The following is a 22605-nucleotide window of genomic DNA, read 5'->3' as shown; positions in this document are numbered from 1 at the left end:
GGTGTGTTAAACTGCAAAGCCACCAAACGCGGGGTCTGAGCAGTAAGCTAGCGCCTCTACGCGTCAAAGCAAATGCCTTGCTTCTCAGGCTCGTTGTTATATAATCTAGCCATAAGGGTACCCCACGTGACGAGTCTGGCTCTCTAATAGTCAGATCCAGCAGCCATTAGATAGAATTAGCAACTTAGACTTTAGATTACCTTTATGTGCCTCTTTTGCATTGTGACTTATGTTTCTTTTAACGAGATAGCTGCCAGAGTTAGCTATCTACCCTCCGCTTTCAGCAGTACTTTGACCCCTTGCCAGAGCCAAGGGATCTATAACACTCGTTCCGAAAGGTATTAGCGGACCCCGTAGGGGACCGGTCTCCTGTTACAGTAATGCAAATCCAAGCTACTAGTAGCCCGTAGTCAGATCATCAAATCATTGACCTCAATCCTGCTAGTAGCCTGTAATGGGATCACTCAGTAGCCTGGCCTACTAGTAGCCTAGAGACGGGCATTACTATAAGGGGTTGATGACCTAATAATAATCAGGCTACTAGCAGCCGCTATAGGAATGGGTTGATGACCTAGTAATCAGGCTACTAGTAGCTGCTATAGTAATGAGTTGATGACCTAGTACTGTAATCGGGCTTCTAGTAGTCTGAGTTGCAAGTCACGTAAGGTAAGTCATGTAAGTTAGTGAGCAGGAAGATAGGCTACTAGTAGCCGAGAGGTAACCATAATTACAGTCATGCGAATTTAACCCGTAGCCCGCGGTCAGTATGTCGCTTTACTGCATGGGGGGCTGCCTGTAGGCGTAAGCCGGCTTATTCCGCGAAGTTCGATATTCCGTTAAAGGTCGAACAGTCCTTTGCTATAGTGCCGACCACCTCCAGAGGCCGCCCAGCTTTCTACGTAAAGTCTTTGAGCACGGACCTCGGCGTGGCTGCTGTGCGCCATGCGTTATCAGAACTGTTGGTAATCTACGGTGCACGAGGACTCCGTAGGTAGGGATGCGGACGTGAGCTCCGCTACCAGGCCGGTGCTCCCAATCCTCTCTGAGCTGGACAAGCGCCCTGACAGGGGTGTTTTACCATGGGTGCCCGAAACAGACCCCTTGGTTCCGAATGCCGCTAGCTGCGGGGGTTCCCACTTTAATACCGTTATATTCATCGCCTTACCTGCCGCTGCCTCTTGGGCTGCAGGCCCGCAATGTCTTGTTTCGGCCCCTGGCAGCTGACAAAGAAAACAAACCCCACAACAGGCAACCTCTAAGTATACTTCGTTCAAGCTAATTTCCAACCCACATTGATAACTAGAGCACAGAATCGCGTTGTTGATAGCCTCTGTCGTCCTTCTCATTAAGCAAAAGACTCTATGGTTTTCACAATGGGACCTGGGCTTTGCGGCCTCTCTCAATTTAGTGCGCCACCAGTGCTGCGAACGGCAACACTCTTCTTAATATAGCATGCCCGTGTTTGTGGAGTTAGGGCTGGAGTTGGTTGTCAGCGACCCAGCACCAAGTGCCATGGTACTGTTTCAGGCACCAGAGCTAAAACGGTTCTCGCGGAACTAGGTTCCTCTGAACAGAGGTCGATTTTGACCCCCTGGTATGCCAATAGCGTAAGAAGGATTCTGGGGTGCCGAATTCATGCCTATGACGTGTCTACCCCACCGCAACACTCAGAAGAAGCTTTTATAGCCGTGCGCATCCCCGTCGTATCTTCCACAGTACATTGGCTCTTCTATTGTGAAATTGACGATTTTATACTCTTATTTGATGTCATGGCGGCTCTGCTTCGTCTCCCTCCCGAGATCACCAAGTTGATATTCGACGAACTCTCGTTGGAAGACTTTTTACACCTCCGGCAGACATGCAAAGAGGCTAATGCAAAGACATTTCATATTGTCAACCAGAATTTCTTCCAGACGCGAAATGTGATGTTAGAACGACAGAGTCTTGAGTGCCTTCTCAACATATCGAAACATCACCACCTGGCAGGATCCATCACGACACTGAACATTTGCGTTGACCACCTTTTGCCCTTGGAAGAACTCCAGAGGATGGTACTGCCCCACGGTCAGCACAACTCTGAGGAACGGTGCACTGATCATCTGCATCACCTCAACGTTAAGGAATACCGGAAACGATTCAGCGATCAAGAGCGATTGATGCAAACCGGTCGAGACATTGAGTATCTGACGGAGACCATGACCGGCCTTATCCACTGCAAACAGATCAACATTGGTGACGGCGATCGGCCTTGGGGATTGAACCAATTAAGAAAATGTATCGGTATCTTTCCCCAAAAAGGTCTGACTTTCCAGTCACGCAAGAGCATCGAACTTGTCAGCCACGTGCTGCAGACCGTTTTGGTTGCAGTAGCAAACAGCCAGCTACGCATCGAGGACCTTGACATTAGTATTGGAGATCCGATGAACTGCATCAGTTCTGAAGCAATGATGAACTACATCAGCCCACAAGGTTGTATCGTACCCAGTATGCTTGTTGGGCCATCTTCTACCGTTCTCGGGCAACCTGGGATTAGAGGTCTTCGTCGGCTCTCCATCCTCCTCGACCCAGGGGTTTCTGGAGAGAAATCCTCAAGCTGGGAATCAGACCTTATTTATTTCTTCGGACTCCTACCGCAACTTTCAGACCTACAACTTAGGTTTGAGGATCGCGATGGCCATGGAAGATTTTCAGCGCTCTGCTCAGCTCTATACTTCCCCAGACTGGAGGTGCTGACTCTTGATTCGGTCCGCTGCACTGGCATAGATTTGGCATTTTTCTTGCTTCGACATCACGAAACGCTCCGAGACATATCACTTAGCTCTGTCGATCTGAGTGACGGCATCAAGGCATGGTGCCGGCTAGTTGAGATGACCCGAGACTTCCTGGATGTCTCATCTTTTTCTATGCTGGATAGTTTAGGCGCGGGAATGGATCTCCAGTGCGTGAGTAGCGAGATCCATATACCCGACAGCCTTGAAGCCACCAGTGCAGGGAGTCTTGACCGCATTGCTTGTTTGCTGCATAGAGCAGCATGGCCTTTTCAACCGTTTATTAACTCACGCTTCATGGCTTCCAAACAACAGACTTTCATATGCCACACGAACATGCTTTGAGCCAAGGGAGGAAGGAGTGATCAAAATTGAGCATAGAACTGAAGCCAAAAGTTGCTGTTATGATCAGAATAATTGAATGCACATTTTAGCCAATAGTAGTTAAGCTATCATGCCAGCAGATTACTATGCCAGCAGGTTACTATGCCAGCAGGTTACTATGCTAGCAGGTTGTAATGCTAGCAGGTTATTATTTCTAGAAATTTCCAGCGAGTTACTATGCCAATAGGCTACAATGCTAGCAGACTACTATACCAACAGGTTATAATGACAGTATATTTTAATGACAGCAGGTTATTATTTCTAGAAAGTTCCAGCGAGTTACCATGCCAGCAGTTTACAATGATAGCAGATTACAATGATAGCAGATTACAATGCCAGTAGGTTACAATAACAGCAGGTTACAATGCTAGTAGGATATATTTTCCTTGCTGACAGTGTTTCATTAGCTCTGGGCAAAGTGTAGTTGAGGTATTAAAGAGCGTGTGCACATATATCTATAACTCGCATGCCGGCCAAGCATGGGTTGGAATGCTTTCATCGCCCCTAGCAACACATACCACCTCCTCTAAATTTGCTATATCGTCTTGACAAAGCGCCCTTCCGTTTTCAGGATGTAGAATTAAAAGATTGCCAAATTGCTCTTCCAATTTTTTGATTTCTCCCAGAACAAGATGTCGACCATAATAGCCTATATCTTGCCATTTGGATTGGTCCCACCTCCGGATTAGAATTTGCGCTTGGCGAGCCATAGGCCGAACAAGGTCCCAACCAGGCCCATTTTGAATCGAAATGATACTTCTTTCGTCTGTGGTTGGTCCTTGCTGGTCAGTAAATGGTTTTATGACTATACCCTGCAGCTGCGATTGTTCCAGTTGCTCTCCTCGTAGTTGCATATGCTGCTGCCTTGCAAGTTCCTGCAAGGCCCCGGAGGTCGATACCCGGTCAGCCATCATCTGGTCGACCGGTTCCTGCCACCATTCCTCTTGCCCTTGCATTGCGGAATGTTCTATCGAGTAGTGCCGTGCTAGTTCCTGTTGAATCACGCTATCATGGCCTGGTACTGGCTGACCCGGATCGTGCGGTCCCAGCTCGTCTCGAAGGGGTGTGTCCGATGGAGACGCACCTGACATCGAGTCATCTTCGACATCCTCAAGTCGCCAAAAGGCATGAAAAACGGATTTCCTAACAAAAAGAGACGTGATGTCCGCAGATTCGGAAGCTGGCCGAGAAAACTCTGACAGCTTAAACATCCATCTGTCGCGTGCGTAGGCCTTGGAGTATTGGCGACCGCACCGTCGCTCAATCGGCTCGCCTGCGGCCATTGTGGTGAAGGACGCCTCATGCGTCGTAGGAAAGCGTTCTACTACCTGTTCGAGCGCCTGAGATACGCAGCTCACAAAAGCGGCCACCTGCGAGTCGTCATATTCGTATTCGGAAGGTGGACGCGCATCGTGCAGTGCTTTCAGCGCAATCTGATGATCCGGGTTTTCCGATATAAGACGATCAATTTCGGCTGACTCGAAGCCAAGCTCTTTGGCTCGCCTTGCCAATCGGTGCCAGCTTCTCTGGTGACGATGACAGTCTTCGTGAACTTCTTCGCCCTTTTCGAGAAGAGGACTTTGACCAGTAAGTTCGACCATGTCCCGCATGATGTATAGGTAGAGACGTTTCATCTTCCCCAGGAAGAGAGGATCGGGACCCGAATGTGATCGGAATAGGAACGCATCATACGCGAGTTTCTGCACAGTTGGTCTCTTCTCTTTCCGAGTTCGTCTCGTCCCAGTTCGTCTCGTCCCAGTTCGTCTCGTCCCATTTCGCCTCTTCCCAGCTTGTTCCTGCACGGCGGAAAGGTTCTTTTCTTTGCCAAGGATAAGCCGCTGGAGGGTGTCTGTGCAAGGCTGAAGGTATTTGAAGTCCTTTTGCAAAGTGTAGATTGAGGGAATGAGAAACTTGATTGCCTTTATCCGATCGAGAAGCTTTTCTCTTTCCAAAGGGCCTTTGATCCGTTTAAATGCTTCGCTTGACTTGATCACAGCTGCCACGTACGAGTAATCTCTTTTCGAGACTCCCGGAGCCCGTGATTGAAGCTCACGTACAGCTTCGGGGTCCACGTACTGCAATGCTTCTGTCGATTCCATCAACTCTACCCATATCTCGAAGATGAGCTCCAAATACCGGATGATTTCCTAGCAAGGGGTTAGTTCTTCGTCGTGGAGACCGACAGATGCTAAGGATACCTCGTCACATTTAGCTGCCATTATCTTACCCCATACGCTAAGTTTCATGCCCTCACGCATACCGGGCATGTGAATGATTACTCTCAGAAGCGGTACCGCCAGGCGACTGTGCTCGAGGAGCCTCTCCAGAATTTCGGCATTATTTTGGCTAAGTCTGGCCCACCATCTTGATTCCGCGGCCGGGTCTTTTGAGCGATGATGAAGTATTCTGAAGCAAATATGCCCGTCGGAAAATTCCCCTTCATTTACGTAACTTTCGGTGATGATGTCAAATGTTTCCGGATCCAGTTCTTCGTCCTATATTAGTATTTCTTGTGGAAAGGCAACGCAAAGTGCTCACCAGTGTAGAGCTCGATGGGCCACCAGCATCCTAGTTCCGGAATTTCCAGGATGGCCTTAGCACGGCTTCGCCCTTGAGCGCAACGAATGTAAGTTCCCCGAGGAAGATAAAGCATGGGCGGCTCCTCCTTGTCTCGTAGGCTTTCTGGGGTTAAATTTGACCGTTCTATTGCTGCCTGGAGGATATCTTCTGGAATTTCTCCCAGTATGAAGTTCTGAGGGTTCGTTCTGTCACAGCCCTCAGTCTCAAAGACGCGCTTGAGTCGAGCGACTTTATGTTCGTTGACGTTGCAATCGCAGGGTGAATCATCGGGGGCGAATGCTAAATCCTCAATTCTCACTCTGACAATACCCTGGAATTTTTGCTTTTTCTCAATAATAATATCCTTTGAAAGAGCGTCGAGACGCTTGCTTTGAGATTGTAAGGTGAACATCGCAATCGTAGGGCGTCGTGTGTGCGATAACTCTTCCAAGGGTGAAGTTGAGTGACCTGTTTTCTCTGGTATCTGACAAGATGCAAGATGAAGTGGGCAGCTTGGTAAATGTCAGGAGCCAACCTGCACTGATCGCAGTTCGTACGCTATTTTTGGTGGACGGTACAGAAACGGCACCTTGGTGGGTACGTTTTGGTTACATGGGTCTGAAAACCGCGTCCCTACTTTTTGGGAGGGGGCCAAAATCGGCCATCCCCTTGCCTTGTAGGTCAGGTAGGGAGGGAGGGGTGGATTTTCTAAGACGTTTGTTTCTCTCCGTGCCTCCCCCCAACCAAAATAAATTACCATGCGCCGCGCATCATAAGCTCAGAGATAAATGAATTCGATTCATAATCTGTTTTCTTCACTGACTGCATTCAATTGCATCGAGAATGTCGAAGCTTGATCGATTCACTTTGTTCATTGATGACGATCAAGCGAACTTAATTCAACTTCGTAATGGCAGCCGAAAAAAATTGCCTGAGAAGGTGCCCGAGAATCGTGGAAAACGATCGCGAGCTGGCCAGACAGAACAGCCACCAGCCAAGCGTTTCCCAGTGAAGCGGTCAGATTCAAACACTTTGATTCCGGTGGTGTTTGGGTCGCCGTGGAAACATTATACGAAACGATATGCGGTCAGACATTGGTGCCTGTTCGTGGTAGGAACTGGCAACAATCGCGACAAGCAACCCTTTATGATCCGTGGTTTGTCTGGCTCTATGAACGGGGAGCAAATTCAAAGAATTCGTAACCTTTGCGACGATAACATTGTCCAGAGCGTTGAAATTTACTCGGACCCTGATGACGGCTATTTCCTCGTCTCGCAGATGATGGAGACCTCGCTTCTCCATGTCCGCCGAGCACCAGTGTACCCCTCAGAGCCACAACTCAGCTCGATTCTCTTCCAGGCGGGTCGCAACTGCTTAATTTGAATTCTAACCGCTAATTGGTAAACAGGTGCTCTCCGGATGCCAATATCTCAAGGACAATGGCCTTGTTCACGAACAAATTTCGTGCGCTGGCGTTCTCATCAACTTAGCCGGGGAAGTCAAAATCAGCGACATTGAGCTTTGTCAGCAAGAAGGAGATATGGGAAGGTTTTTTGAATCTTTCTGTAGGTTCGTTATGATGTTGATGGATAAAGACAAGAGTGCAGACGCCAGTATAGGTCTATCGCGCCTAGATCAGTGGTCTGATGAAGCCGTTGATATGTTCACCTTGACGAGCTCCCAACCGAGCCTTAAGCACTTGGCCGCCCATTCCTTTTGGCAAAAAAGAAGGAGAGTAGAGTTGAAGTGGTTGGTTCATTTGACTCTAATCACTGCGTGGCATGGCAGGAAATAAACAGAGCATATCCGCCCTCTTCTGCTTCTGGATCGTATCATCCTACTGAGAGCCTGTATGGCACACTGCGATTCTTTGAGGGAAGACATGGCAAATCAAAATGCACAAACGCAGTAAAAATAAAACATTTCTGGTATTCATCAAGAATGATTGGCGCGATACGACCAAGGTCTAAAATCGTAAAGTCATCATTAGACAGTGAAAAATGGGTGGAGGATTGCCAGTCCATATTCTTGGCAGTAGGCCTATTTTAACGCCCGCCTGAGCTGCCAGAGCTTGGAGACCTAAACTGGGCGTTAACCAGCACCCAATCTAGCGGCTAGCCGAAATCGTCGAATAATCACCGTCTCGGATATTTCGCCAGCAAAGTCTGCTCGAGAGAGACGACAAATCCCAATCTAGGAAGACTCGATGGCGGGGATTATCCGAGAAATTCGAGCAAACGTCCCTAGCGAATTGTCGCTGGCAGAGTCTGCTCGAGGTTTTCGGATAGCCCTGTCTAGCGAATTATCGCTGATAGGGTCTGCTCTAAGTTTTCGAGCAAACGCCTCTGACGAATGTTCGCTGGCATAGCTTGCTCTAGGTTTTCGGATAATCCTGTCTGGCGAATTATCGCCGACAGGGTCTATTCTAAACTTTCGTAAAACCTTCCTAGAAGAAATGTCGCTAGAAAAGTTTGTACGAGAATATCGACCAAACCCGGCGGAAGAAATTTTGCTGCCAGAGGCTACCCTTTCTTTTCGGAAAACTCCTTCTCTTCGGCCCTTGAGCACCACCCGACCAGACAACATATTCAGTACTCGGACCGTACCCACTCAAGCCGATGGTCTTATACCGCGCATAACGCCTTACCGGTAGCAGCCACCCTCGTCCACAAGGCGGTTCATCTGTGACCTCTGTAACCTCGATCTCGACCCTCGCCCGCGCAGCCTCCTAGCCAGTTTAGCTCAGCCAAAGTCGCAGTTCTTGCGGACCCGCTTCTCGACGACCGCTTCCGAGGTGTCGTTGCCATGCGCAGAGTCTGCCTGGGGAGCATCTGGATGCCATTTCTTCGTTGCCTGATGCCATTACGGCAACTGGGCTACTGACATCTCTGTGGACGGTGATTGGCATGTGACGTGCCTCATCGACCTTGAATGGGCATGTTTCCAGCCAGTGGAGATGCTGTGCCCTCCATAGTGGTTGACCAATCGAACTATCGATCAATGCCGTTCGCCGGGGAAGATGGAGGTGTCGAAGGCGATGTAGAATGTCAGAATAAGAATAGGCGACAGCGTCTCGGGGATGGACGAGAGATGTTTGACGACGCGGGCGCAGAGGATTGTCTTCCCGAATCCCGCAGGCCTCTTCTGGAGGGAGTCGTGGTAGCGCTCGCTTGAGTAGCAGCGATGGGCCAGGAGTGGAGTTCCCATCGCATCTCGGCTCCGCGGCGTGAGCTCGGGGCTAGGAAGGCTGGGTGAAGTACCTTACCTCTAATCTCCCGCTCGACCCGAACCAGGATTCGCCGTATCTCGACAGGCCACGCGTGACCTGGAGGATTTTAATGAAAAGGTGTATTTTCTTGTCCTCGAGCCAATCGTGCGACCCAGCGACCACGATGGTGCCGACATGTGAGTCGGAGTAGATGTTGAGGTATGTGGCGATCTGGTTGTCGAGGTTGGCACTGTTGGCGGACCGAGTGCCTGCGCGGTGGACGACCAGCGGCACCTCGATGAGCCCTGGGACAAGAGGAACCGTATGTGAGAAAACGGGGCGGCCCCCAATGACCACTCGTGAGGACTTGGATGCAGACACGGGCTTTGGCTAGAATCTAGACCGTTTCCGGAGCCATGCCCACATGCCCACAGCGTTTAGCTAAGACTACAGACCTGAGGTCCATTCACTTAAGGGAAATGTTTGTCTCAACATGACAACCTGGGCAGGAGCAGCTTCCAGATATGACACATGGCATGCTGAAGTGGCCACTCTGTCCTATATAAAATCTCGGCCTACTATTGATGTTCGTTGTCATTTGCCATGTCTTCCCTCAAAGAATCGCGGTGTGCCATACAGGCCCTCGTAGTAGGATGATCCGATCCAAGGGCTTTCACGTAACCGCTACAGGCCCTCTCATAAAGCTCACCAGCGTCGGAGAAGCAGGCTTGTCTGTGGAGGAGGTAAGCGAGATTGTAGATGCTCGTGAGCGTGTGTGGATGCTCTCTACCGAGCACCTTCTCACACCCCTCGAGAGCTCGTCGGTTCATCTGCTCTGCCTCCTCGTACTTTCCCTGGGATTATAGCACCGACCCAAGATTGCTGACGCTCGTGAGCGTGTGTGGATGCTCTCTACCGAGCACCTTCTCATGCCCCTCGAGAGCTCGTCGGTTCATCTGCTCTGCCTCTTCGTACTTTCCCTGGGATCGCAACACCCACCCAAGATTGTGGATGCTCGTGAGCGTGTCTGGATGCTCTCTACCCAGCACCTTCTCCCTCGCCTCAAGAGCTCGTCGGTGCATCTGCTCTGCCTCTTTGTACTTTCCCTGGTCTTGCAGCACCGATGCAAGATTGCTGACGCTCGTGAGCGTGTGTGGATGCTCTCTACCGAGCACCTTCTCACACCCCTCGAGAGCTCGTCGGTTCATCTGCTCTGCCTCTTCGTACTTTCCCTGGGATCGCAACACCCACCCAAGATTGTGGATGCTCGTGAGCGTGTCTGGATGCTCTCTACCCAGCACCTTCTCCCTCCCCTCGAGAGCTCGTCGGTTCATCTGCTCTGCCTCTTCGTATCTCCCCCTCATTTGCCGATACCGTCCTATATTCGTAAGCAGCATAGCCCACCATAAAACGTCTCTGCTATCATCTGGCTTTTCTTGAATAATCCCTTCGATATGAGGATCCAAACTCTGACACTTCACCCAGTTCTCATAATTCCCCGTCGGATACTGGTCCGCCACCGCCCGCAAAAACGCCCTCTTCCACCGCTGTATCTTATCAGACGACAGCCACAGCCGTGTGCAAAATTGCACCAAGGCATGCATCTCGAACGATTCATTATCGGCTGTCACCGCCACCAATGAGTACCCGCGAAGGGTCTCAAGGTCCTCCTCAAAATCATCTTCGCCGCCTTCCAGCTGGTCTTGTATGTAAGCTCGGAGCACAGACTCGGGAATTCCTTGCGAATTGAAGAAGCTCATGAAGGAGAGTAGGTTGGCAGCTGATGGTCTCTCGTGACGGATCTGGTCGAAAGTGATCTGCCACGTGGTCACGATCGAATTGGAGGCGGACTCGTCCCGACGGAGGTCACCTGCATCTCTGTTGAGGAGGTTTGCTCTCTTCTTATCGCTCCTCCGGAACTCGTCTAGGTATTTGGATATTGACATTCGCGGTGCCCGGCGGTTGATGAAGGCGGCCGCCTGGGTTATTGCAAGCGGCATGTAGTTTAGAACATCAACTAGATCTGACATTGCCACATTGTCCTCGGCCCCATCCTCCCCGAGCCTGATCTGGAGAAGCTGCAGGGCTTGGCTTTTCTCCATCGTCGGCACGTTGTAGGTGGCATCCAGACCGGCCAGCCTCTCTGCCGCATCCGTGTTGCGGGATGTGATGATGATCGATCCGCAGCCGGTCTTTGGTAGGAATGACGCCAGCGGCTGGTCGCGTGAGCCATGAGCGCCCCAGCTCGGAAAGAACACCTCAACGGAATCGGCGTTGTCGAGCACCATCATCCATGGTCCGTTTTCTTCGTCGCACAGCCAGGCATGCACCAGCTGGAGCACGTTGCGCTGTGGATCATCTCGTCCGGGAAGCTGCAGTTTATCGGCGATGTTTCGGTATGCCTCTTCGAAACGGGCTCTGGAGCTCGCATGCACCCAGAAAACCCAGGTATCTGGTGACGCCCGTCGGACTTCGTGCGCGTAATGGATCGCGACCTGTGATTTCCTTTGTCTGTTAGAAAGGTCTTGGGTCATAGGGCAAGCAGCCTACCCGATGCCGCCGAGCCCGACGAGCGCTGCCCGGCTGCCCGGCAGCGCCGTTTGATCTCGCAGCCAGAGTAAGATGTCCGTCCGCTCAACAAACTTGGGATCCGGTGGAAAGGGGACGGTCGAGAAGGGTCGGATAGATCGCGGCGGGGCATCAGCGCCAAAATTGAAGTGGATCGCCCCCCCAGTGGACGCGTGCGCGCCGGCGATCACGTATTCGCCGCGAAGTGGCCCTTGAAAGGTAGTATGACTCATGGAAGCAACGCGTCGCGTGCCTCTTTATCTCTTGCAAGCGCGCTGCGAGGATTTCCCGAGATATAGTTTCAGTGAGGCTGCGTGCCAGTCATGCCTGCGGCTGAGGAAGAAGCATGGGACCACATGGGACGAATCATGGCTCAGCAGCACGAGCAAATCAGAATGACAGTAGGTCGAGAACGCAGCCTCATCCAAAACACCAGCAGCATTGGTGGGATATGCATGGCAATCTCCAATATCACTTTGGTACATGCTATCCATGCACAACCTCGCACGGAGTTGGTACCTAGAGGAACATGCCAGATATGCAATGTGGCGCGACAATGCGGCAATGAATTCGAATGGAAACCACTGGGGACAGCAAGCTTCCCCTCGTCCCATGTTGGCATAAGCAGATATAGCATATGACATAAGATTTCAGATCATCGCCTCTCATGGACGAACCACCAAGAGCTAGCGACACCTGACCCGCTATCTTAGCTTCTTAGCTCACCTGGAAGTCCCCTTACCCTGCGTTAGCTCTGCGGCCCGAAACTGAGGTTGGCGGTCCCTCCCGTCGTCGTGTAGATTCCCGGGATGACGTATTTGCCTGAGATGGGGCCATAGAAGACTGGCCCTTGCGCGGCTTTGGCTGCTTCGTCCTGTTGAGATGTGCTGGCCGCGGAAGCATTGCCGCTCCTGCCGTCTTCTTTGCTATTAGCTCTCTTCGTCAATGTCGGAGGCAACCTGCACTCACCCTCGCCGGCGGATGCTAGGTGAGCTTTATCAGTCAGGATATAGCGCTCTAGAATTGCCTTGGACGCCGATGCCGCAGTCGCCGCCGCAAAGTTCTGCCACCCTTTGTGCTTGTGGCTGTCCGCATAGTCGCACACTCCCTTGACCACGATGCACGGCACTTCATCCCAGACCCCAGCGCTCTCCATCTCGAACGCAATCACGCCTGCTTCCCTGGAGAGCCTGTCCCGGTCCGCAGCCGACTTCATCACCCAATCTCCCGACGCGACAACTCCCACATGCACCGCAGGCTGCGGAGACGTATCGCCACCCTCGTGTTCTGACTGTGGTTGTGCCTGAAGCCGTTTCCTCGCGATAAGGTGTTTGTCGTCGCATCCGAGACTCGCGCATGACGAGCTGAGCGCCTCGTCGCATACGGGGTCGAAGTCGCCGAAGCAATCACGGCAGATACAGGACGGCGACATGTGGTGCTTGTGGCGGTAGGACGGCGCGAATAGCTTGTCTTCCGCCGTTCCGGGGTAGTCGTACTTGCCCCGACGCCTTGTCTGGGCAACGTTAGCCTGGAGTTGCCGGAGAAAATGGGTAGTCCGTTGTTCGAGCCGGTCGAGGCCCCGATCGGTCTCGAATGTGGCGACCAAGTTGCGGGCGTCTTTATTCGGCCGGCCAAGATTGTCCTCGACAGTGTTCTTGCGTACAAACTTGTCTGGATACTTCCGGCCGAAATCGTACTGGATAACGGTCTTGCTGATGACAACATCGCCCAGCAAGATTTCGCCGTCTCGGCCGCGAGGCATACCACCACACACTCCGACAAGGAGGGCTAGTTGTAAGCCGCCATAGCTCGATCGCATACTGGCGGCCGCGCTGGCCGCGTTGGTCTTGCCCATGTGCGGCAAGAGGGCCAGAACGACGTTGTATTTGCCTACACGGCCCGTGGTATAGCTGTTGGGGTCTCCTGCGGCTCGTCCGTATTGATCGCCATCTTGGTCCCAGAACTCGTCGAAGATGTAGCAAACGGCGTCGTACTCGAGCGGTAGCGCGCAGATGATTACAACCTCGAAGTCGTCGCGGCGAGAAGGTCGTAGAGAGGGCATGATCAAATGCAAAAACGACAAGCAAACTATTAGGTCCCGCTCTTGATGCGGCTCAAAGTATCTCGGCGAGCGGGCCTTACGGACAGATGCGTGTTGTTTCGATGCTGTGGGGAGGCTGTTCAGCTGCGGGGCCTCCAAAGTAGGGCTGTGCAAACAGCACTTCGAGCGGGCAAGGCTGCGCTTTGCATCTGACTCTTGTCACCCATTCCATAACCACACTTACGACCGAGTTGTCGCCCTCCCAAGAGAGCGATACATCCCAGCGGCGGCGGTGACGATGGACGCCTCCACTCAGTTTCATGACGCAGTCAGTGGCCAATACACCATCGCGGGCCCGCAAGCGTCCCATGGTGGATCGAACAACTTCCACTTCTATGGACCCCGTGCACCATCCGACCCAGCTGAGCGAAATCCCCCTAAACCCCGCAAGCCGTTCTCAACAGTGCCCTTCCCACCTGATGCCAACTTTGTCGACCGTCCCGATATCCTGAAATGGATGCATGAGAAATGCGCCAGACCTGCTGCCCGCATCGCGCTCGTCGGCCTTGGCGGCATAGGGTAAGTCCAAGTACGGCACAACTGTCACCCTCCGCTCACGATCAAAGAAAATCGCAGCTTGCCGTTCAATATGCGCATCAAGTCAGGCAGCGCTCGCCCAACACATGGGTCTTCTGGGTGCATGCTAGCACCCGAGGGCGATTTGAGGAGTCCTATCAGTCTATCGCAGACAGGCTCGAGCTACCCAGACGGAGCGATCCCGATATTAATGTCCTTCGGCTGGTAAGCGAGTGGCTCCGCGTCGAGGAGAACGGGCCATGGGAGATGATCGTCGATAACGCTGATGATGCCGATGTCTTCTTCTCGATTGCACAGGGACGACTTGCCTCGTTCTTGACGCAGAGTTGTCACGGATCCATCGTCGTTACATCGCGAAGCATAGATGTGGCAGAAAGATTGGTGGGTGGTCGGAGCAACCTCTTTGTGATACCGGCAATGGAAAGAGATGAGGCATGCCAGCTACTGCAAAGAAAACTCGGACTTAACCATGACAATGGAACCGCAGCTGACTTAGTACGTGTTCTCGACTACATGCCTCTTGCGATTACGCAGGCGGCCGCCTTTATCAACCGCCGGGCACCGCGAATGTCAACATCCAAATACCTGGACGAGTTCCAGAGAAGCGATAAGAAGAGGGCAAGCCTCCTCAACCGAGAGGCAGGTGACCTCCGTCGGGACGAGTCCGCCTCCAATTCAATCGTGGCCACGTGGCAGATCACTTTCGACCAGATCCGTCGCGAGAGACCATCTGCCGCCGACCTGCTCTCCTTCATGAGCTTCTTCAATCCGCAAGGAATCCCCGAATGGACGCTTCAAGCCTATGCATGCGACCATGGGCCAGACGGCGAGGGTGATCTTGACGAGGACCTTGACGAGGACCTTGAGACCCTTCGCGGGTACTCATTGGTGGCGGTGACGGCCGATAGTGAATCATTCGAGATGCATGCCTTGGTGCAATTTTGCACGCGGGTGTGGCTATCGTCATTCTGCGATACACAGAGGTGGGAGCGGAAGTTTCTGAAAGTGATGTCAGAGCTATATCCATCAGGGGAGTATGAAAACTGGGCGACATGTCAGTGTCTAGATCCGCACGTTGAAGTTGTTGTGAAAGAAGAACCAGGTGATAGTAAAGATGTTTTAAGGTGGGCTAGGCTGCTTACGAATATAGGATGGTATCGGCAGATGAGAGGGAGATACAATGAGGCAGAGCAGATAAGCCGACGAGCTCTGGATGCGAGGAAAAGGGTACTTGGCAGAGAGCATCCACACACGCTCACGAGCGTCAGCCTTCTTGGGTCAGTGCTGCGATACCAGGGAAAGTACGAAGAGGCAGAGCAGATGAACCGACGAGCTCTCGAGGGGCATGAGAAGGTGCTGGGTAGAGAGCATCCACACACGCTCGGGAGCATCAGCAATCTTGGGTTGGTGCTGCAATACCAAGGAAAGTACGAGGAGGCGGAGCAGATGCACCGACGAGCTCTCGAGGCGAGGGAGAGAGTGCTCGGGAGAGAGCATCCAGACACGCTCGCGAGCGTCGGCAATCTTGGGTTGGTGCTGCAATACCAGGGAGAGTACGAGGAGGCAGAGCAGATGAACCGACGAGCTCTCGAGGGGCATAAGAAGGTGCTGGGTAGAGAGCATCCAGACACGCTCATGAGCGTCGGCAATCTTGGGTTGGTGCTGCAATACCAAGGAAAGTACGAGGAGGCGGAGCCGATGCACCGACGAGCTCTCGAGAGGTATGAGAAGGTGCTAGGTAAAGAGCATCCACACACGCTCGGGAGCGTCAGCAATCTTGGATTGGTGCTGTAATACCAGGGAAAGTATGAAGAGGCGGAGCCGATGAATCGACGAGCTCTCAAGGCGAGGGAGAAGGTGCTCGGGAGAGAGCATCCACACACGCTCACGAGCGTCAGCAATCTTGGGTTAGTGCTGCAATACCAGGGAAAGTACGAAGAGGCGGAGCCGATGAATCGACGAGCTCTCGAGGGGTATGAGAAGGTGCTCGGGAGAGAGCATCCACACACGCTCACGAGCGTCAGCAATCTTGGGTTAGTGCTGCAATACCAGGGAAAGTACGAAGAGGCGGAGCAGATGAGCCGACGAGCTGTCGAGGGCTATGAGAAGGTGCTCGGGAGAGAGCATCCAGACACGCTCACAAGCGTCAGCAATCTTGGGTCGGTGCTGCAATACCAAGGAAAGTATGAAGAGGCAGAGCCGATACACCGACGAGCTCTCGAAGCGAGTGAAAAGGTGCTTGGCAGAGACCATCCGGACACGCTTGCGAGTATTTACCATCTCGCTTACCTCCTCCATAGACAAGCCCGCTTCTCCGACGCTGGTGAGCTTTATGAGAGGGCCTGTAACGGTTACGTGAAAGCCCTTGGATCGGATCATCCTACTACGAGAGCCTGCATGGCAAACCGCGATTCTTTGAGGAAAGACATGGCGAATCAAAATGCGCAAACGCAGTAAAACTAGAATATTGCTGGTATTTATCAAGAATGTTTGGCGCTTGTATTTAATACTTCTAGACCGATAATAGAAGCTGTGGTGAAATGCCAGGTGATATCCCAGCAAAGCCCCAGGTGTACATAGATCAACTATTGATGACAAAATAGTTCCGGAGATAATGCGAGGCGCGATTATTGTAAGCAAGGAGAATGCTAAAACTAGGTTCAGCGTAAGCGGGCTTTATTCACGTCTCTTTCTCAAGTTGCTAGTAGCCTGGGGACGGACATTTGGACGGTGAAAATGGGTGGAGGATTGCCAGTCCATATTCTTGGCAGTAGGCCTATTTTAAGGCCCACCCGAGCTGCCCGAGCTGCCCGAGCTGCCCGAGCTTGGGGACCTAAACTGGGCGTTAACCAGCACCCAATCTAGCGGCTAGCCGAAATCGTCGAATAATCACCGTCTCAGATATTTCGCCAACAACGTCCACTCGAGAAAGACGACGAATCCCAATCTAGGAAGACTCGATGGTAGGGATTGTCCGAGAGATTCGAGCAAACGTCCCTGGCGAATTTTCGCTGATAGGGTCTGTTCGAGGTTTTCGGATAACCCTATCTAGCGAATTATCGCCAACAGAGTCTGTTCTAAACTTTCATAAAACCCTCTTAAAGGAAATGTCGCCAAAGAAGTTTGTACGAGAATATCGACGAAACCCGGCGTAAGAAATTTCGCTACCAGAGACTACCCTTTCTTTTTGGAAAAACTCCTTGTCTTCGGACCGTACCCACTCAAGCCGATGGTCCCATCCCGTGCAGCCTCCTAGCCAGTTTAGCTCAGTCAAAGGAGCAGTTCTTGCGGACCCGCTTCCAGACGACGGCTTCTGAGGTGTCGTTGCCGTGCGCAGAGTCTGTCTGGGGAGCATCTGGATGCCATTCCTTCGTTGCCTGGTGCCATTACGGCAACTGGGCTTAGAAATGCCAATGCTCCACCACAGGACGATAAGATAACGAACGATAAGATGTAAGCGGGTCTATTTATGGCTAGTGTCCGAGATCATCATTCAGCAGTGAAAATGGAAGATGCCAGTCAGTCACTGATGCGGCAAGCAACAGGTGGTTTAATTGAGGGGGGTAGGCGGGGTTGGGGATCTGGTTCTGCATTTGCGCAAGTTTGTTGCAGTGTCTATTTCCATCGTCATTACCCGTGTCAATTAATAGTGTAGTTTTACAGCAGCTGGTAGCCATAGAGCAGTCAACGTCGATTCGAAGCATGGCCCGACATTGAATGACACCCAGTGAGTGTTCTCATATTGTTTATTAACGACCGGTCTATGTCTACTCTCTATTGTACTAGCTTGCACTGTTTCCTGACCATTTGGCGGCGCCTTTCCTTTCGCTGCCGCCTCTGTTGCACTTGCTCCGACGACCGCAGCGTGACACCATGGACTTCCTGAACGTGGTGCCGGAAGTGGTTGACGTGTTTAAATTTGAGATCTCGACACTTGGGATGCTCGCACCGTATCTTCTCACCATTACGCTCAGCTTGCTCGCGTCTGACTAGATGCTGGTCATCGAAGTGGTCGTTCATGACAGTCGGGCGGCAGTATGTAAAGGCGCGCTCTTCACGAGAGAGTCGCTCATCACCGATACAATCGGGACATTGTGCAGCATGCAGGAGCAGAGGGAATCGATCGGGGCTGGGCAACGTTTTGTGTTCTATTTCGAGAGGCTCGGTCTTTATGGACAGGCAGGCTTTGGCCCTTGGCTGAATGCGATCACGCTTGGCCGTCTCTCTCTTGTCGCAGAGAGCCACCATGAGGTTGACGGCCTCGATTTTGCGCTCGAAGATCTGATCTTCAGTCAAGTCGTCGGGCTGGCGGCAGAAAATCTTTGCCAATGCAGCGCGTTCGGGGATGGTGACATTGATGTCGGGCTCTGCGTACTCCTCCTCCTCTTCTCCCCGGGCCTGTCTTTCAATGTCCCAGGTGGGCCGGTTATAGAAGTAATACTCGCGGTATTGCTTGACCACCTGTCTGTCACGCTGCGCACGCTTCTTGCGAATTTCTTGGGTAAGCTGGCGGATCTTCTCTTCGTCTGTGTGGCCGTCGATTCGGTAGTTGCCCTGCTTGAGTTCTGCGCGCTGCTCTTCAAGCTCGACAATCTCTGGATCCGGCGGGAGACTTGCCCACACGTCTTCAGGGACCATGTCGGCGGCGGCTCGAGGATCGCGTGTGAGACTGACGTGGGCGAACAGTCGGAACAGCTGGCTCTGCTTCTCCTCCTCCAGGAACGCATTCTGGAGATCGAAGTTGGCGATCTCGTTGAGATAGGCGTGGTGAAATGTCGCGAATTGAGGGTCATGACGCATCATCTGGTCACGCACCGAATCAGGTGCATCTCCTAGAGGGGGAAAAAAGCCGGGTCAGCATCGTTCTGAAAGTGTCATTAGCGATAAACATAGAGGAACGTACCATTGGCAGCATTGCTGGCACCTCTGCGGGCAAACCTAGGCGTCCATCGTTTCTCGTGTCCCGAGTTGAGACTCTGGTCACCGATGTCGTCTCGGAGCTTGGAATACAGCATGGCCTCATCCTCGGAGAGGGCCGCTCCATGATACCGACGGAATACTGGTATCTTTAACTTGGACGACTTCCAGCGGAGAGGAGTGGAGACCATATAGGATGGCGGCTTCGATCCAAATATTGCAGAGGCAGTTGTCAAGCTCGGCGCATCGAAGGCGTCGTCATGCAGGGCAAGGGCGAGGATCGTGGAAACAGCACAGAAGAGAAGCTTCCTGGTGGGAGTGAAGAAGAAGATGGTCCTACAAAAGACTGTCAGCACGCGCCATCAAATGCATCATATTATAAGGGACCACCTACGGCCTAGGCTTATTATCGGCCCCCTTGTGATGGATAAACTTGATGGCCATGGCCGGGATGCACCGTCCGGTGACGGGGTGCTGCACAATCATCATCGAAATGTCTTCGTAGCAGAGGGCCTTGGGACGCCCGCGTCCGACCGTCTCCTGCGTCAGAAGGCCCTCAACCAATTTGTATTTTTCGTCGGAGGCCGGCACAGGATCCTTGTCGTCTTTCGAGGAGGACGACTGGACAACCTTGTGGCCAAAGAGTTCTTCCACAGAGCCGTCTTTCGGCTTCTTCCGCTCACCATCCACCAGCTCAGCAGGTCGTGCTCCGGTATAGCATAAGAGCTGGTAGCAGCCAGCCAGACTGATGCGATGCCGTTCGCTGGGGAAGATGGAGTTGTCAAAGGAGATGTTGAATGTCAGAATGACACGCAGGTTGTCAACATTGAGCACCGGTTTGCCGTCGATGTTCGGCGCCCGATGGCCGAAGCGCGGGATGCAGACACGACGATAATACTGGCTGCGTGTTAATACGGCGAGCAAATCAGATTGAGCCGCAGATCCAGCCGCAGGCAGGACATCCCCACGCCTCCGTCCCCCTCCCGAACAGGCAAGCTGCAACGTACCTTGTACACCTCCCTGGCGTCATTCCGGTTCATGTAGTGTCCGTTCACTGTCGTGTAGAGTTGCTGGAATTGACGGATATACTCATGAATGCTACCCCGTGATCTGATATTGTATTGTTCGCACATGTACAGGACGAAATCCTGCGTCGTTTCGCGTGTGAGATTCTGAATCGTTGCCTTCCAGTGGCCAACTTTCAAATCGGTGCAGTACCTAAATCGAGGATGTTAGAAAACACGGTGGATGTGAGATAGCGTTCAAAATATAGCGTTACGTACTGCCTCCATTTGTTGAAGATGCCGGTGACGTTGATTTCGGTTTCGTCAGAGTATTTGGGCTTGATGAAGCGGACATCGGTCATCTGCGCCCGGTGCGCAGCATGCTCTTCGATTGAGAGCGTCGGCTTTTGCTTCGCGGCTCGGTTTTGAGCCTCTTGGGCAGCAAAGCGCTGAAGAAAAGCGGCGTGGTTTTCGTGCAGACCAACTGCGGCCGCAGACCGGGGTGCGATCATCGTGTTGGTGGGCATCTGGTTGAGAGAGTAGACAGACGACAATCAACAACGACTCGTCTCGAGCGGATGTGGATGGGGGAGCAGAGAGGGTGTCGAAGGCAGGCGCGATGCTGCCTCTTATAGACTGAAGAATCCATGGCAGCTCAGGGAAGACTATTTTGGGCGGCAAGGGATGGATCCATGTGGATGACAGGAAACAGAAAATGGAGGCGCCAGGTGCTGGAGTCAGACTTCCTTTGATGATGGAGGAGAGAGGGAACACAGGGCGAGGGGACAGAAACTGGCCCCCCAAGTGAAGGGGGGCACGCCCTGACCCCCCCTGCCATGACAGCCCCAGGCGCGTGCAAGTGGTCTGTGCGTGGGCGAGCTGGCCGAGTATATAGTACCTGCCCCGCGACCTCTTGTCGCTGGACTCCCCGCACTGCTCGTGCCTGCTAAAACGGCGACACTTTCCGCCCGATTTGGCGGCTCCAGCAGCGCTTTCTCGGTTTATGGAGTAATATTAATAATAATGTTTTTTTTTATTTATTTATTAAGTAATATACTAATATTTATTTTTTAAGATAAATAATTATTTATTACTTAAGGTATTTTTCTTATATAAATTATAAAAGTTATTTTTTTACTTTAATCTTTTTAATATTAAGGTTAGGTTATTAATTAATAATATTAATCTTATATTCTTTATTTCTTACTATAAATAATAATATAATTAAATTCTAAGAGGTATTTAATATATTATAATTATTATTTATTAAGTTTTTAAATTTTTATAAAATAAGTAATATTCTTATAATTTATATATACCTTAATCTAATATTTATTCCTAAGGAAATAATATTAAAATTCCTTAAAGGTATTAATTATTATAAAGAATTTTTTATTATAAATAAGATAATTAAATTTTATTTTATATAATTTATAAAAATAAAATATAATAAGATATAAAAATCTTTTATTATTTTATTATTTTATTTATATATATAATATAAAGTCTAAGATATTTATTTCTATTTTAATTTATTAAAATAATTTAAATATCTTAAATATAGATTTACTTAGGATAAGTTTTTTAATTTTATTAAAAACTTTCTTAGCCCTAATCCTAAATATAAATAACGTATTTTTTTTATAAGGTTAATTAATAATATAATAATCTTCTTAAATTATTTAAAAAACTTATAATAATAATTAATATATTTAATAAGTAAGTATAATAGATAAGTAAGTATAATAAAAATCCCTTACCTTATATCTTCTCTATTTAATTAATTAATTTATAATTACCTAATATATTAAGCCTTAGTAATAAGGCTAGAATACTTCTAGTATTTTAAGCTATTTAAAATAACTTAAAATTAAGTCTCTAATAAGCTACTATTATCTATAAGGTCTATTATTAAACCTTATATTACTAATAGCAAGGTATTTAATCTCGATATAATACTATCTAGAAATTATATTAGCTATCTAATCTAGAGAAATAAATTCTTATTTATTTTATTTTTAACCTAGATTTATAAGAATTTCCCCCTTAGCTTTATAATATAAAAGAAATAGCTAATTAATTACTTATTAACCGCGATATATTACTTATTAGTATATATTAAGCTTTAAATTTTATTAAATAATATTAAGAGCTTAAGATATATTTTTTTTAAAAATATAATTATTAAAGAGCTAAATATAAAGATTTAATTATTATTTATAATTAGTTTTAGCTTATAGTAAATATAATTATAAAGTATAATATCTAATTAGATAATATCTATAATATACTTAATAAGCAAGTATTATAATTAAGTAAGTATTATACTTCTTTTAACCTCTCTTTTAGAAATTATAATAAAAATACTATAAACTATTTAATTAATTAAAATTACATATTATACTTTTCCCTAGATATCTTAATTATTACCTAATAGGTTCTTATATTATAGCCGGGCTAGCTATAGATACTATAATACTAAATACCTAGTCGCATTAACCTCCCTTAATTACTACTCCGCGATGATTTAGCTATTACCTACGCATTAGTATCTATTTA

At 50.0% G+C, this 22605-nt stretch overlaps 4 protein-coding genes across 4 annotated transcripts; 1 reads left to right on the top strand and 3 right to left on the bottom strand.

Annotated features, from left to right (window-relative positions):
- Positions 1 to 8708: 8708 nt before the first annotated feature.
- Positions 8709 to 11720, bottom strand: NCS57_00334800 (NACHT domain-containing protein; the record flags this gene model as incomplete). Its single annotated transcript, XM_053053347.1, has 5 exons — positions 8709 to 8949; positions 9002 to 9224; positions 9629 to 9773; positions 9843 to 11424; positions 11470 to 11720. 5 exons carry the CDS (start codon positions 11718 to 11720, stop codon positions 8709 to 8711), a joined length of 2442 nt encoding a protein of 813 aa, XP_052918593.1.
- Positions 11721 to 12235: 515 nt separating this feature from the next.
- On the bottom strand, positions 12236 to 13549 carry NCS57_00334700 (Phosphorylase superfamily protein; the record flags this gene model as incomplete). Its single annotated transcript, XM_053053346.1, has 1 exon — positions 12236 to 13549. The coding sequence occupies one exon, from the start codon at positions 13547 to 13549 to the stop codon at positions 12236 to 12238; it is 1314 nt and encodes a 437-aa protein (XP_052918592.1).
- A 193-nt stretch (positions 13550 to 13742) lies between these two features.
- NCS57_00334600 (NACHT domain-containing protein) lies at positions 13743 to 16582 on the top strand (the record flags this gene model as incomplete). Its single annotated transcript, XM_053053345.1, has 4 exons — positions 13743 to 14107; positions 14155 to 15135; positions 15394 to 15846; positions 16024 to 16582. The coding sequence occupies exons 1-4, from the start codon at positions 13827 to 13829 to the stop codon at positions 16580 to 16582; spliced, it is 2274 nt and encodes a 757-aa protein (XP_052918591.1). The 5' UTR covers positions 13743 to 13826.
- A 1317-nt stretch (positions 16583 to 17899) lies between these two features.
- NCS57_00334500 (uncharacterized protein) lies at positions 17900 to 20573 on the bottom strand (the record flags this gene model as incomplete). Its single annotated transcript, XM_053053344.1, has 5 exons — positions 17900 to 18957; positions 19029 to 19378; positions 19437 to 19939; positions 20050 to 20260; positions 20326 to 20573. The coding sequence occupies 5 exons, from the start codon at positions 20571 to 20573 to the stop codon at positions 17900 to 17902; spliced, it is 2370 nt and encodes a 789-aa protein (XP_052918590.1).
- Positions 20574 to 22605: the final 2032 nt, after the last annotated feature.

Source organism: Fusarium keratoplasticum, chromosome 2 (genome assembly GCF_025433545.1).
Source record: "Fusarium keratoplasticum isolate Fu6.1 chromosome 2, whole genome shotgun sequence".
Classification (NCBI taxonomy): domain Eukaryota; kingdom Fungi; phylum Ascomycota; class Sordariomycetes; order Hypocreales; family Nectriaceae; genus Fusarium; species Fusarium keratoplasticum.
Note: the sequence above shows the minus strand (reverse complement) of the source record. Positions and strands in the feature narration are given on the sequence as shown.